This window comes from Sinohyriopsis cumingii, chromosome 9, assembly GCF_028554795.1.
Source record: "Sinohyriopsis cumingii isolate HCF-2022 chromosome 9, ASM2855479v2, whole genome shotgun sequence".
Lineage (NCBI taxonomy): Eukaryota > Metazoa > Mollusca > Bivalvia > Unionida > Unionidae > Sinohyriopsis > Sinohyriopsis cumingii.
Genome location: NC_142969.1, coordinates 42,244,455 through 42,260,734, shown reverse-complemented (window position 1 = coordinate 42,260,734; position 16,280 = coordinate 42,244,455). Strand labels below are relative to the sequence as shown.

General features: G+C 34.4%; 1 protein-coding gene across 2 annotated transcripts in view; it reads left to right on the top strand.

The window, feature by feature from the left end:
- LOC149791627 (electrogenic aspartate/glutamate antiporter SLC25A13, mitochondrial-like) overlaps window positions 1–16,280 on the top strand; it is a 113,582-nt gene that overhangs the window by 30,887 nt on the left and 66,415 nt on the right. Inside the window, exons 9-10 of one of the 2 annotated variants that reach the window (XM_089970183.1) lie at window positions 195–288; window positions 10,139–10,171. In XM_089970183.1, coding sequence (XP_089826309.1) covers window positions 195–288; window positions 10,139–10,171 — 127 coding nt within the window. The remainder of the gene's footprint in view (window positions 1–194; window positions 289–10,138; window positions 10,172–16,280) is intronic. The other variant, XM_089970184.1, reaches the window with a different exon arrangement.

Below are 16,280 nucleotides of genomic sequence, written 5' to 3'. Positions count from 1 at the left end.
GTTAGGTATCTAGTTACCTCTTGCTAGTTGTGATAGGGTGAACAGAGAAAGAAAGTTGCATGCAATTCTTGGAGGGGATGAGTTATACAAAATGTTCAAACTGAAATGTAAGTTAAAAAACTTATTTTTTTAAAGATTTTATTTTTTTACTGCAGTGCTAATTGTTCAAAGCAAAGTCCTTTTTTTTTCTTCAGAGGAAATGATGTACCAGGCACAAGAATTTGCTCAAATCACCCCCATGGAGATTGATATTTTGTTCCAAATGGCCAGTCTGCGCAACCAAACAGGGTAACTATCAACTCGAGTGCCACATTGAGATATAAGATTTTCATAAACCTTGTAGGCTTTGTTAATTGAAACAATTGGGATTCATTTTTTCTAGTATTATAAATAACTGGTGAAATAATCAGATTTAAAACAGATTTTAATACTGTGTTGATGTGCATTATAAGAATCTGAAACACTTTGGAGGTTATGTCTGGATTAACCCTGCAGTCACCTTATTTGATGTAGTACTGTATATACTCTCATATAAAATGGATTTAGCTGCAAATAGACCCTCATCTGACAGCACATAATGTGATGGTAGTTTTTGTGTTGTTTGTTTTACTGATTCATCCAAACAAATTGCATAAACCCAGATCTGCTGGCACATCATGTGATGTCATCTAGGTATGTGCAGTTCGCAGATGGATTTGACTTAGAAGCAAGTACTGGAGATGTTCCCAGAGCATATAAGTACACAAACCACATAGAACTTGTATGAGCTCATGTACTTGAGAAGCCATGATGCACGAGGACTCCTGCAAATTAGCTAAAAATACACAATGTACTCTTGCAGTCTCCAGTATTTATTTAGCTGAGTGCTTGATGAGACGTAAGTTTTGCTGCCATCATAGGTATTGTAGGGTTTGTCTTGACATAGTTCAGGAAAGCAACTGTTCGCACATCTATTTACTGCAGCTTCACATGAACAGTTTTGAAACTAAATATGATTGGCATAGTGCCATGAAACAAGCACCTTGTCATAGTTTTCACTTTGCATTCATTAAGGAAGTTTTGCAAACGCGTGTTTAAAATAAAGGTGAGCTATAAAAAAACTAAATGGCTGGAGTTGAAAGGTTCATCGTCAGATGATTGTTTCATTTGGCAAATACTGGCTGATGATAGCGATAATGATGATTTTGAATATTTTGAAATGTATCAGAAATAAATGGGAAAATGTTTCTAGAAATACCATTGAGCCCAATAATAATGTTGAATACAAGTCTGGTGTACATGCAGGATGGATCAAAAACATGACACGCAAGTCACCTGTATTTCGAAGTGCGAATATGGACTATACCAAGCTTGACTATAATTCAGGCAATTTAAAAATAGACTGCAGTTTTCGTTTCTTTTCTCAGACAATTGACTAGTGAGGAATTTTGTGCTCCAAACTTCATAGCACTTTATGCTGACTAAGTAACTGATTCACATGTCCCTTCAGACAGCAGACTGAAAGGCGGTTCTCAGCACACAGCATTATACATACACTGATAAAGAACAGATTAAGCTCAGAAACAATCAACAGATTCATGCTTATACAACTAGAGGGGCATCTTTTGAGGATTTAGATTTTGATCAAGCCCTAACCAAGAGAAGCAAAAAAATAGAGATATTTAAGTGTTAGGTAAATATGTAACTATGCCCGTTTTCTCTCTCTCTCTTTCTCTCCTGCCCCCATTTTTCTATGTCCTTCCCTTTTATTTTGGTGACATGGTGGGAAATCTCCCCATTAGATGAAATCCAGGAAGTACCTCTGAAGTAAACGTGATACCCAAACTATGTACTTAAAAATGCATAATTTAAATTTCAAAAGGTTAAAGCTTATCCTAATAAGTGAACACCAAAGTTTTATAAACAGTGTCTCTGTTGTGTGAATGTACTGAAGAGTTAGCTCCAGTTTGGAGCTCTTCACTAAGGAATTTCATTCATTCTTCCAATATGGTCATGCATATACTGGCAAGATGTTTTTAACTTATCTGGTCACAACTTTAGTTTTGTTTGGTGTTTAACAGTGCAGCAAGACAAGTAGTTAATTTAGTGCCAAGGCATTTGGAGTAAAGTGCCATGCAGAAATACATACCAAGACTGATCCAATGGTAGGATTCTTATTCCCATCATCAGCTTCACAAGGATTGGAGAATCATCTTGTGCTGAAAAAGTGAGAAAATACATGACGCAAAATATGTCACATACATAGTGAATGATTTAAAATGTTTCTGCAGGGATAATGAAAGAGAGGGAAATGGTGTATACACGAAACATTTTAACAACATATTCTAGGTATGAAGATAGGATCCAACAATGAATTTATGTGCACTCCATTTTCTTTGAATTTTGATCTTACTGATAGTTTTCAAAAGTAGGAAATTTGTTTTAAAGTGTAAAATAATATATAAATTCTCTTGATTTGTTTTACACCTGAATATGTATTACATTGTATACAGTAGAACAAAATTCAGAGTAAAGTCTGCTTTTCTCAGATCTTGTATTCTAAATATTATTTACTCACTGATCAAATTTGTGTTATGCATATGTGTTCACTGAGTCTCTCTCTACCAAAAAATTTCTTTCCAAAAGGAGGTCACAACTAGACATAACCATGATAGGTGAGTGAGGTTTTCAGAATCTGTTTTCTGCAAAAAAGACACTTGTTATTTTCAGAGATAGCTAAATTAGTTTGTTGTTTTATAATGTAGTTTAATAGACATGGTAACCATAATTGGTAATATTAAGTTAGGGATTAACATCTTGGTCTAAATGGGAGTACAGGCATTTTTAACTTAACATTAAGCTTGTTTCTGGTTTCACATTGTCTAAATCCAAATTAGTTTTCCTGTTTTTACTTTTCTACTTATCACAGATTAGAAGAGTTTAGTGGATGACCTGTTGTTTGTTGTCCATCGGATGCCTATCTGCATAAAACTGCTTATTATTTTTGTAATGCTTTGCAACAACTGACATATTTATTAGTTATTTAGCTTACATCTTCTTTGTAATGGAGAGTTATTGTACCATTTCCTATGTCAGCATCTGCATAGAGAATAGTACAGCATCAACGAATTTTAATATTCTTTCTTGGGCAACATTTTAGAGTGGGTTTCACAGTGCCTATCTCAATGGGAATGGTCTGAAGGGCTAACTTTGTGTATCAGTTGTACATTCTTTGTCATGTTTTTTTCATTTAATGCAGTTTTTTGCACCAAGTATAATACATATTATAGCTGGGATTATGAAACTTGATGAGGGTATATTGACAAGCATCACTAAAGTAGGTCGCAATCCACATTTCATACATCACTGATTAGTGAAATTTTGTGTTTTAAGTTTATTCTCAAATTCTGTTCATGCTATAATAATCAAAATATATAATTGTAAGCATCATACATAAGTACCACATTCTTACAGTAAAAGGTCAGCGTCATCAAGACCAATTAGTAGATAATCCGGTGGCCTAAGTGGTTAGAGTGTCTGCATCAGATGTGGTAGGTCGCAGGTTTGAACCCCAGCCAAATCATACTAAAGACTTATAAAATAAATGATACTAGCAGCTGCCTCACTTGGCACTCAACATTAAGAGGTTAGTGTTATAACTAGTCAGCCTGGTGTAAGGATAATGTGCTTGGGTGGGGCAAGATGCTGCATGTCCATGCCATGATGCCCCAGTGCTAGACATCGCCATAAACTGCCACACTGCAGACATCATAGTGACATGACTGAAATATAGTTAAAGCAATGTTAAAAATCCAAATGACACACACACATACAAGCACACGTAAAATCTCCCAATTCAACTAAATTCTACCAGTGCCTACATAAAGGAATATTAATTATAGAATAGGTATATAATCTGCCATTCTTGCAGTCATAGCACAAGGTCACACAGTATATAATGAATTTGGGGTTACAGCCCCAGGATCACTGTCAGGAGGTGGTAGATGGGGCTGAGGATGGATAATTTGTAATATAAATTTTAAGTTACAGGCTCTGGATCTCTGTCAGGATGTGGTGGATGGGGCTGATAAGGGTTATTTTAAATATAATGGACTTTGGATTACAGTTAAGGATTACTGTCAGGATGTATTAGATGGGGCTGATAAGGGTTATTTTAAATATAATGAATTTTTTTTGGATTAAAGTTACAGAATTACTGTCAGGATGTGGTAGATGGGGCTGATAAGGGTTATTTTAAATATAATGGATTTTGGATTACAGTTACAGGATTACTGTCAGAATGTAGTAGATGGGGTTGAAAAGGGTTATTTGTAATAAAATATGCAGCCCCAGGATCACTGTCAGGAGGTTGTAGATGGGGCTGGGAAGGGTTATTTATTATTAAATAGAATGGATTTTGGGGTTAAAGCCCGGCATCAGTCTCAGGATGTAGAAGATGTGGCTGGAAAGAATTATTTTGTAATAAAATGGCATAGATTTTTGGATACAGCCTCTGGATTACTCTCCGTAGCTGGTAGGTGGGGCTGGGAAGGATTAGTTATTATAAAATATGGATTTTGGGTTTCAGTTCTGGGATCATTATCAGGAGGTGGTAGTCAGGGCTGAGACTGGTTGTTTGTAATAAAATTTAATGGATTTTGGTTGCAATTCCTGGATCACTTTCAGGAGGTGGTAGGTAAGGGTGGGTGGGTTGTGTAATAAAATGGGGTGTGGGAAATTGCAATAGCAAGTCATGGAAGTTACTCTAGTTTTTATTTTTATGCAGAATTGAGCTTACCTTATATTTTACCTTGTACCCCTTACTAATTTTAAAAAACGAGAAGTATCAAGGAAAATTGCAAAAGGTTTTGATTTGATTCATTGATTTATAATTTCTATGTCTATTATCACCAAACAGTCCACATTGTTGTCATCTTCATGTTTCAAACCAAACAGAAGTTTTCATTATCAATGAGGAACCTGCTCACTCATTTTCTGAATTCTTTAAGAGTCCATTTTTTTTGAAGGGGTTGATCTAGGACCTACACATACATAGAAGGTAAACATTCTGTCATCTGCATCTAATGTATGCAGAGTGTAATTCTAATGTTCCAACAAAATTTGAATAGAGGAAGAAATATGCCATTACAACTCAGTGTTACAGAAATTTACAGAATTATCTGTAGCTCATGGAACTCTGTGAACTGTATCGCTCATGTTGTGTGAAGAACATATACTTGGCTACACAAATATAGATGCTGTCTTACTGTTGAAGTTCTGTTAGGTTTGAAATGTGGAGGTGACATTGTTAGGAACCATTTGGTGGCATTCAAGTTAGAAATAATCAGTCAATAAAATAAGTAAGTTTTGTGCATTTTTTATATCTTTGGTGCCTTTCGCTTTTAAAATCAGTCAGAGGGTACAAGTGGCCAGGGGTGTAGGCTGAAACTATAGAACAAGTATTGTTAGCTCACCAGGCCATATGCCCAGGTGAGCTTGTAATATGTGCTACATCTATTTTGTCACCCATCAACACTTGTTAATTTCAAATTGTAAAAACCTACTGAACCAATATCAGCCATTTGGGCATAGAGGATCCAGGCATAAAAACCTTTCAAATTTATGCAAATAATACCTATCTCTGATAAGATATGGGCACTATTGATAAAAATAGTAAAACCTATTTTTTTTTTGAAAGCAGCTCATGAAAGCAACAAAAGCTGAAGAATAACGTGTTGTGCGGTGTCTGCATGAGTACACCTGCAGATACATTTGTGTGTTCATTGCAGACAACAAGTACTGGATATCAAAGAAAAACTTGCATTGACTTTACAAAAATAATATATTACAACTTTGTTCATGGCCTCTGTCTATGTTGGCTTGAACCCACTATAAAGATAGTGTTGTAAGAAGTTAAATGTCCCAACCTCTGTAATCCATTTGATCAATTCAGGTTCATTTGGTGTTTTGTTTCTTTGTTATGTACAGTGCCGGATTATCCTAGTAGCAAAAATAGCACATGCTAAGGGCCCCATGCTAAATGCTTTCAAGCTATCAATTACCTACACGTAAATAATACTATGACTGAAATGTCAGACATAATTGTCATATTATCTGGCTGTATAGCAAATGAAAAAATACAGTTACTTTACTGTGCAAGTTAAAAATGTATGTGTTTTAATATTTATGTTGGTTATTTTAAAAACTTAAGGCCCCTTTATGACATATGCTACAGGCCCCGCACTAGCTTAATCTGGCACTGGTCATGTACTGGGATTATCTCCTTTCTTGAGTAAATGTGCATGGGAATAGTGATAATTTCTCCATTTGCAACAGGAATGACATTGTCATCAGCATGAATATTTATGTTAAAGTTTAGGTATTTGTAAAGTTGGCTGCAATACATTATATTCAGCTGAATGCTTGTTGCATGATATCCTAGGTAACACTTACAGGAAATATATGCTTCAGGTGGCATGATAGAAACCATTGCAGAAAAACAATATTAATACCAGTAGTACGGCTTTAGTTAGAGAATGTTACATGAACAAATCTACCTTGAGGCCTTCCATTATATACAGAATATACAGCACAATATGACAACAATTTGGCATAACTAAAGAATTGAGTTCTATGGATTTTCAAACAGAGTTCAAGCTGAACATACACAAACATCATTAAGCATATAAAAATAAGTAAAATGTATTTAAAAATTATTCTGTGTTATGTATATTTAATTTAATTGTTAGTTTTATTTTTTATTTTTTTCATTACATATTATTGTAATGTAACATTGTATGCTGGACTTGACCTTGTCCAAAATTGAGTTCATATCTGCTTGACCTGATTGACTGTTTTTATTTCATTTATGTAAACGTCTAATAATAGCTTCATTATTTTCTATGTGTATGAGCTTATTATCAGGATTATTTTTCAGGTAAACAAAAAGATTTAAATATGTTGATCAGGGTCAGGGTTTTGGAGATTACTAAGTGAATTTTATAGCCTATTGGGTTATAAATAAATAAGGCTCATTAGATCATTCTAGAAAGTTACTTTCCATTAGGTAATGGCTGTTTTTAGAAAATGATAATTGTTACCTGAGGTCAAGCAGAAAACTAGATTATCTTGTGACTGAGGATTTTACCAGTCATGCTTTAACATCTAGCACTTTTAAGTTGTATGATGTTTTGACCAGTTTGGGCTGAATTTTATTTTCTTCAAATTAGTGACTTCAAGTGATTATTTTCTCTGGAAACACAAAAGTGCTCAGATAAAAATCTTTGATAAAGATATTAACTGGAATTAATACTGAATTCAAACCTAGATTCAACAAGAGACTATTGACACGTAAGTACTTTGCAGGCCATAACAGACATGTCATCGTCTTAAATTTTGAATCTCTTCAAGACTTGAACCGAGTTGTATTCAGGACTTTTTATTACCAGGACTCATGTCTTTAATTCTTGGATTACTGTAGTATCATTTGTTTTCATTGGGCTCAATTTTCTTGGTTTTGTATTTTTTTTAAAGGCATTTTCATGGATACTTGGTTTTGTATTTTTTTTAAAGGCATTTTCTTGGGTACTTGGTTTTGCCTGTCAGAGTTTGCATATTAGTAGGTGTTTAATTTCATGGTTTAACCTCGGCAAATACCTAAAATAAAGAATACAAAAGAATAAAACTGCTGATGCAAACGGCGACCACTTTAATGTTTAAAACAATACTACCACCTGTATGAGCACAAATTAAAGACCTGGCAAGTTCAATACTTACAATGTGTTTTTGACCAAGTAAATAACATCATTCGAAGCCAACGCAGCCAACAAACTAAAACAATACTTCCAGCTCTATGAGCACAAATAAAACACCTGTCAAGATTAATCACATTGCCATGTTTTCGTTTGAATGCTCAGCATCAAAGGAAGCCAACACAGCCAACAACACTAGGCCAATTGGTTATTAAAGTACATATGAATGATCTCTTACTTAAACCATTGCCCATCAAGTTGCACCATTAGTACTTTTTGATGATCATGACGTTAACACAGTGGCTTAAGAATGATAAAATTCAACTTAATACCCCCCTCTCCCAATGAATGGATAATTGCAGCTCATGCGACAATGAGTGAAAGATTGGACCTAATTATCAGAGGTTTTGAGGAAACTGGACTTGTTTAATTCAGCAATTTGGGGATTATTAACTAAGAAGCATTAGTGAGTGCCATGAGACTTGATTGACACAATGTTGATACAGTAGTTTGTCCAAAAATATGTGAAGTATGAGCTTTAATACTTTGCTGTAATTAGTGTATATACATAGTGTTTCATTAGTATTTCAAGAAATAGTTATAGTATTTTACAGGATTGTTGTTCTTTTGGATTAAAAATGCATGGACAAAATGAAATGTGCTTTCAGAAGGATTCAAATGTTGCAACAAAAGTTGTACTGGAATGAAGGATCGATTTGAATAAGTATTAAACTTTATATCCTGTTATTTTGTATTATTTTTTCTTTCATTTTCAATATTACTATTGTTTGAATACCTTATGCTTTTTCTCTATTTTCTCTCTATCCTTACTTAGCTCACATATTGATTTAAGGCAGTGAGTGTAAAATTATGGCAGTTGGATACCTTATTGAACGTGTGCATTGAAACAATATAAAATGATTTATAATTCTTGTTTCAAAAGGTTAAAATAAAAAATAAAACAAACATGTAAAAGCTAATATGCAATTACCAGATTACAGTATTGACCTTGATTTATCAAATACTTAGTAGCTGTGTTAATCTCTTGGAATGAAACACTGTTAGAAATGGGTGGCGGGGGCATCATCCTACATGGCTCATTTTTCGCTGGGGATTTAAATTTGTGGTTCGGGGCAACAATGAAAACCATGAAAATTGGTCCCCCATGAAAATTGATGATACTACAGTATTTTTGGATTTAATTTGCAATACCGTAAGTTCTCTTTTCTCATTTTTCACTTTGTATTCTAGGGAAATAAATTATTTGTTAAATTTGACAAAGCTTGTTGTCTTCGCTCTTTTCTGTTACTTATTTTAAGAGCATAGACTTGTAACATCTGTATAAAAAAAAGATGTCTAATCAGAGAAAAGCAGGAGGTATTTTATATTACTTAGACACGTTCAGGTGTATTTAGACTATGTCCATTTAAAACATTGGATTATGAAAAGGAGAAATGCTAGGAGCCTGCCTTATGTTATTGCATTTAATGTTTCATACTAGTGGACCAGTATATTGAAAGCTCTTTTTGTACAATTCCTTCTTTGGCTTTGGTATAACGTCATTTTTACTTCTAACACACTTTAAATTTGGAGTACTGTCAGCATCTCTTTGGTGAAAGATATTGCATAGATAGACAGGAATGGCTCTACTGGACACTTGAAGCATGAATTTGGTCTTTCTAAAGAATATTCTTTCATATATTGCTAAAATTTGTATATAATTATTTGCATCCTGAAAATTGGCTACACATTTATCCAAAATTAAATCGCATGCCTTCTTTTGGAGTCTTACAAGATTTGTTATGTTTGATTTAGAGGCATTTCCCCAAATCACGTTACTGTAGTCCAGATGTGGCTGATGACCCTGTACTGAAAAGGAATGAATGTTTTGATTTTTTTTTTTTGAAGCCAAAGATAAAAGTTACCGTTTTGAAATATATTTATCTTGAATAGACCAAGTTAGATTGTTTTCTACAAATAACACCAAGAACTTTATCCTGAAAGATCATTTTCATGTTAACATTGTTACCCAGCCTTGCTCATTTTTGTTTTGTTGTAACTAGAAGTTTTTTTTCTGTATTTATAATCATACAGTTTTCCTTGCTCCATATGTCAAGTCTGTTAAGTTCAATTTTGGTTTTAGTTGACTCCAGTAGTGTAGTATCATCAGCATAGAGGTCAGTGGAATAAATCAAATTAATGTTTGAAACACAGTCTGAACATTGAGAAACATAATTTAATACAGTCTTACAAATATTTTTATATATACAGCATGAAAGTGAAACCCACTTCCACCATCCAGTAAAAGAGAGCATTCATATTTAGCTGCTTTTTTCCTGTTTGTCTTAATAAATGTCCCCAAATCCAATAATACTCTGTATTTAGCATCTAATTTTCCTTCCCTCAAGGCATGGGGCAGTTTCTGGTCATCTAGGAAACAGGTATTTATGACTTGACTTGTTCTTTGCATACTTCCATCACCAAAATGTAGTCTTGTGATTTTATTTTATATCTCTGGTTGTTGTAATTTACTTTTTGTTAGACCCTTTATTGTATAGAGAGACATAGACATCACTTTTACCAAAAGTGGCTGTTTTTGTCAGTTTGAACGTCGTGTGTCAAAGCTTTTCGGGTAATTTTTAAAATCTGATAGACGGAATGAGTGGGTTGTGCATTCATCGTTACTAAAGTGACAACATGTTCCGTGGAATCTATTTTTAGTAACACAAGTAAGCATCATAATTTTTATCTTTGACTTGGACTAGATTACCTTGTCCATTAGGGAATTGGTTCATTTCATGTTTTGCAGCCTTTTCTGCAACTTTGAAACTTTGCATAGCATAGCAGTGTGAATCGGTCTTCGATTTTCTGTTTACCAAAGGGGGATATAGCTAAGGGTGGTTATGATCAGAATGGTATAAAGAATTGATAATTGAGAGAAAAAAGCATCAGGATGTTGCTATTTTTGCCACAAGTTCTTGCTTTGATTTATGTGGGATTTTTTTTTCTGTTGCATTTTTGTCTGGCTGCAACAAATGACCATACCGATATTTTGTATGAGAAACATGACATTAAAATGCCTTTAGATACTCTTGTGAAGTTACTCTGGTTCACTGACCAACTCCATTGAATCTAACATTGAAACCTGATCCAGACAAAACCTGGACAAACTATTATCTGGACTTGACCAGAAATCGTATTTTCATGTTTTTGCTGTATTTCATTAAGTCAGTTCTTTACAGGTCTTTTTGAGTAAGAGTAAACCAAGTAGCATATAGGAATGTGTTAAGCATGTGTACTCCTTCGTGAGACTGAGATTCATCTTACGATTTTCAGGAGCCCACTTTGATTTCTTTTTGAACTATACTTAAGTCCACTAAATGTTTTTTCATTTTTAGAGTAAGTGTGTTTTATGTTTACTGGCCTTCGCTAATAAATATTTTGCCCTAGTGTTGGCATCCCACTCAGTTTGCCTGCCTATTATATCAGTAGTCTAGCTCTTAATATCAGCACTATGTCTTTCACAGTATCAGCTATAGAGTAAACTTAATCATCTCACTGTAGTTACACATTTTAGATTGCAACTTGTACAACAGTTAACATGCACATAGTAAATTCATCTATTGCAAGGTGATTGTCATTTAATTATCAAGGGAAGGATGAGAGGAAGGGGCTGTTATTTTCTTTTGAGCTGAAATTTTCTTTCTTTTATCTCATGGTAATTCATTTTTTCCCTAGTAATATCATCGATATAATGTTATTTAGCTATAGATCTGAGCAGGATATTTTTTCCAGTTTCTGACAGATGGAATTAAAAAAGCGTCTAGCCCCTGCCCCAGAACATTGAATTGTTGGTCCCAAATATAATTGCAGTATACTGGGGTACATATCACTACACCTTGAGAAATACAGCAGTACCAAGCTCTAGTTATGTCTGATAGGAAAATAATGGTTTCTGCATAAGTTTAGCTGAAGACCCTATACCATGACTAAAGGTCTTGGTCATTGATCTTTAAAATCAACCGTACCTACTAGTGCCTGCATTGATGACTATGAAACTTGAAGTGGGTGTATAATGATTTTTAGGTCACAAGGCAGTGTCACAGTAATGAGGTTACTGCAGTTCTGGAAATTGGCTTTATCTGTTTTCTTTGGAGGGATTGGCTGCTTTTTAAATTGCTTTATTTATTGTTAAAATCAAACATTTCTCCCTCCATTTTAAATGAGTATGTGACTATATGGATGGAATTTAAGGCTGATTTAAATTTCCAAACAAGTGTTTTCTCTCCACTATGCTTGAACCGCTCCGGTGGCCTAGTGGATAGAGCGTCTGCCTCAGATGCGGGAGGTCATGGGTTCGATACCCGGCCGAGTCATACGAGAGACTTACAAAAATGGTACTTACAGCTGCCTCGCTTGGCATTCAGCATTAAGAGGTTAGTGTTAGGACTGGTCAGCCTGGTGTCAGGATAAAGTGACTGGGTGGGACATCATGCTACATGTCTGCGGCATGATGCCCCAGTGCTAGACATCACTATAAACTGCCACATTGAAGACATCATAGCGATATGACTGAAAAATTGTTAAAGCTATGTTAAAAATCAAAATCACATCACACATCCACTATGCTTGAAGGCTGCTTTATTTGAATTTCCTGTCTGGTTTGGAAATAAAGTAATTTTTACTGGCAATTGGATAAGGAGTAGGTGAGGTAAACTACAAGAATATTCTTTTCATGTTGAGCAGATGTAGAATAACTTTCAAGTGGAATTTCTCTATGCCTTGTTGAGTCTAACTGGATTTCTGGGACAATGTAAAATCCTATATAATGAAATATCAGTTCACAAATTGGATTTCCAGTCAGAAAATGTTGCTTTTGTCACAGATATGACATATTGATATGACAACTAATGCAATGTAGTTTTCTGGTGACCCCCAGAAGCAGGCCCGTACCTAATTATGTGATGTTTACTTGTGTAAACAGGTTAGTTTAGTAACTCATTTTAAATGTTTAAAAACTTGGAAAATATATAAACAAAAATGTGCATGGCTGACAGTGATGCAGTTGAATTAAATGATATATTTCTACGTCTCTGCTTAACTCGTTAACCAAGTTTATGCATCATGAGGTTGTACCATAGTTGTGTAATGTTGACACCATTTATTATAATGCCAGATATTATAGACTTCTGTGCACATTACAAAATAGAGCAGGAAAAATGTAAATTTGAGACCTGCAAAAAATTACTGGAGTTTGTGTCCAGATTTTATATGTTTTGGCCAAAGTCCAGTTTTTACCCTTCTGCGCATGTGCAGGCAAAAAAGCCAATCCAAAGCATAATTAACTAAATAACCGGCTAAACAGAAATCTCTTGGAAGCAGATGTATTTAAATGTATTCAAATGTAACCCCAAAAATGTCTCACTTCCATTTCAGGCAAAATGAAAAAAATCTCCAGGGTATAATGAATTAAGAGGACATTTCACTAAGATTTGTATATAAAGTCTAAAAGTATTTATGTATGTATCTATGTATGTGGCATCTCAATAACAAAGTAAAAGTTGATGAGAATCAGTTGTAGCGCACATAAGATAACCCTTATAGTTTAGTTTTTATCAACATTATCAGTAGATCAGCCTAATGGTTGATTTACTGATAATGCTGGTAAAAAAAATACAGGTGTGCCATATACCAGTTAAATACAGTGTATTATTCCAGTGGTACATACCAGGGTACTTTTGCACCATATCAGTACGTAGGTAGTTTCCATCAATTAGGAATGTACAGAATTTCCCAAGGAATCTTGTCATGACTTTAATGATATAGAAATATTCTTTATTTTTACAAAACAGTTGCATCTGTCACAAATTAATGGCGAATATGACAAATATAATTATATTTGTGATCCTTTAAATACGTGATTGACATGTGTCAGGTATGATAATGCTGTGGCCAAATGGAATATTGTCAAACACTTTTGGGTCAAATGCAACTTTCAGAAAAATTTCATAAAAAAGAAATTTAAAAAAATAAAACACATCAGCGAGTGAAATAGTCACAAGGTGAGTGAAGTATAGCATGCACATTATAATCCGTGTCAGTTTTGGAAAGGAGATAAATTGAGCTGGCTGGTCCAAGGAAGAGGCCAGTGCATTGGGGCTTGGATACAAAGATGTAGAGGAAAACCCCAGAAGTTCCTAGTAATAAGTGATTCAAGACTTAATTCAGCAAAATGGATCATGCAGAGTATTATGAAACCAGTGATAAGATATGAAACTGCCATCTGTTTCTGGTTCTCTGGTATTTGAAAAGGATATCACTTTTGTCCAATGGGAAAGGGATATGTGAAAGGGTATTAATTAAATCACCCATAGAGTTTGAGTCTGAAAAATGGTGGCAAGTATTTTTGTGTGTCTTTAGTGTGCCTCTAAGCTTAAATGAAGCCAGTTGCTTTTTAAATTTTGCCATGCTTTGACAGTTATGTATGTTCCTATACTACTTTATCATGGCATTATTCAACTCATGGACATAGATGTTTTGTGAAAAAGAAGCTAAAAATGGCACCTCTGGTACCTTGCATACAATTATTTTTGAAGGTGGTCCTTTCAGACGGATATATTTTCTTTTAAGTACTGGATTAATAAAATTCTTTAGCAGGCAACAAATCTGAAGTATGAGAAGAATCATTTAAAAATGCTGTAATTTTTACTTTGAAATATTTTATTTGATATATATAGTGTATGCAGTATAATTGTGCAAGACCTATAACTGGACAAGCTATTGCTGCCACACACACCCCCCAAGTTTGTATCCTTATACTGGTGTTGAAAGCAACAGTGATATAAAAAACTGCACAAAATGTAATTTTATTCATTACTTTACCATTTTAAACCTGATCTTCAAAAGGAGGTCTCTAACTGTCATCTTGTTCACATTTCAAACCAAATGGGAGTTTCTTTACTATCATCATATTTGACTGGGCAAGTCTTTATTTTTTAAAACAGCAGATTTGCTTGGGCAATTCTATTTTTTTTTAAACAGCAGATTTGATACAGTTTGCAATCTTTGAAAAGCTCTGAATAATTCCTTAAATTTCACTTTTAGAGTTAAAATCCCTTTCATCACATTTCTCCTCCACACCTTTTTGCTTTGTTCAGTTAACTTTATGAAATAAAAAAAATAAACATTGCAAATATTAGATGCAGACAACAGCTTTTTCTGAAAATGGAATATTCTTGAAATTGGAATATGAGAGTGAGCAGTCTCTCTGGTTGTTTACATCAACAACTGCTATTTGGTTTGTAACATTAGGAAGATGAAATGTTAGGAGCCCCCTTCAGGTTAGAAATTATAAACTGATGAATGAAATGACGGTTTGGTATATATTTTTATATTGTTGATGCTCTGTTTTCTATTTTTTTAAGTCTGGTGTAAAAGAAACTGGAAATGGGTGGGTTGGTAGACAAATACTATGGCAATTACAATTATTGGTGAATAGTCTAGGAATAAAAACATAGTAAGAATCATGATACATCTTGAATTTCCTACTAAGTAAAGGTCAGCCATCACTTGTTCTTATAAATATGCACGCCATTTAAATTTTGTGTTTTATAAAAACATCAAATTTGATTCTGCACCAGTCTGCAGTTAACACCATTTTAAAATACACATAAAAATAATTTTATTTTGCATGGGGTTTTCCCTGGTTCTTCCTCCACCATTTATACTGGCTGCCATGTATAGCCCGTCTTATGCTGAAAAATGGCGTTAAACTCTACAACAACAACAACAACATGTCCTTCATATGGATTTTGGCTACAAGTGCGGGCAAATGGCTAAAATTGACTTCTGAAATGAACATACTAAGCAGTCCAGTGTCAGTAGTTTAAAGTGACGTTCAAAACTTAGATTTTATACTGAAATTATGGTTAGGATGTCCCATGTTGAAGTTAGTTTTATGCATTGGAAATACAGAGCTTCGGTCATTGTAAGACCATGGGAGCTTATGGTATGGCCTGTTGTGCATCACCCATTCACATTTGTTATGTACAACGTCTCAAAAACTACTTCACCAGTTTGAACATAATTTTACAAAGACACAATTTGCACAGGTCCTGAAAAATTCCTTAATGTGGCGTTCTGTCGTATTGGGGTGGGGTTCTCCCAATATAATTTAATTAAATTAAATTGAAAGTTCCACCCTGGCTCGTTAGGTTAGAAAGTTAAATTAGTGATGATGTAGATTTACAGCTCTGAGCCCCCAGTCAGCAATGCCGACGGTTAAATTATAGAGAACACGAAGATGAAATTCAATCAATAACAATTTAATAAATGTGATAATTTAAAAACGATAACTTCCAATCACTCGTCTTTCCCTCGACCAAGTGACAGCCTAATTCATCCCGTGATTTACAGTGTGAGTTCGATTTTCCCCCTGTCCTTGCATCTACTCATCTATTTCTTCCCGCTGATTCTTCCTTCTTTCTGTTCCTCTAACTCCTCCTTTGTCTGTTTCCCTCTCTACTATCTCCTCCTCCTTCGCTCCAGACT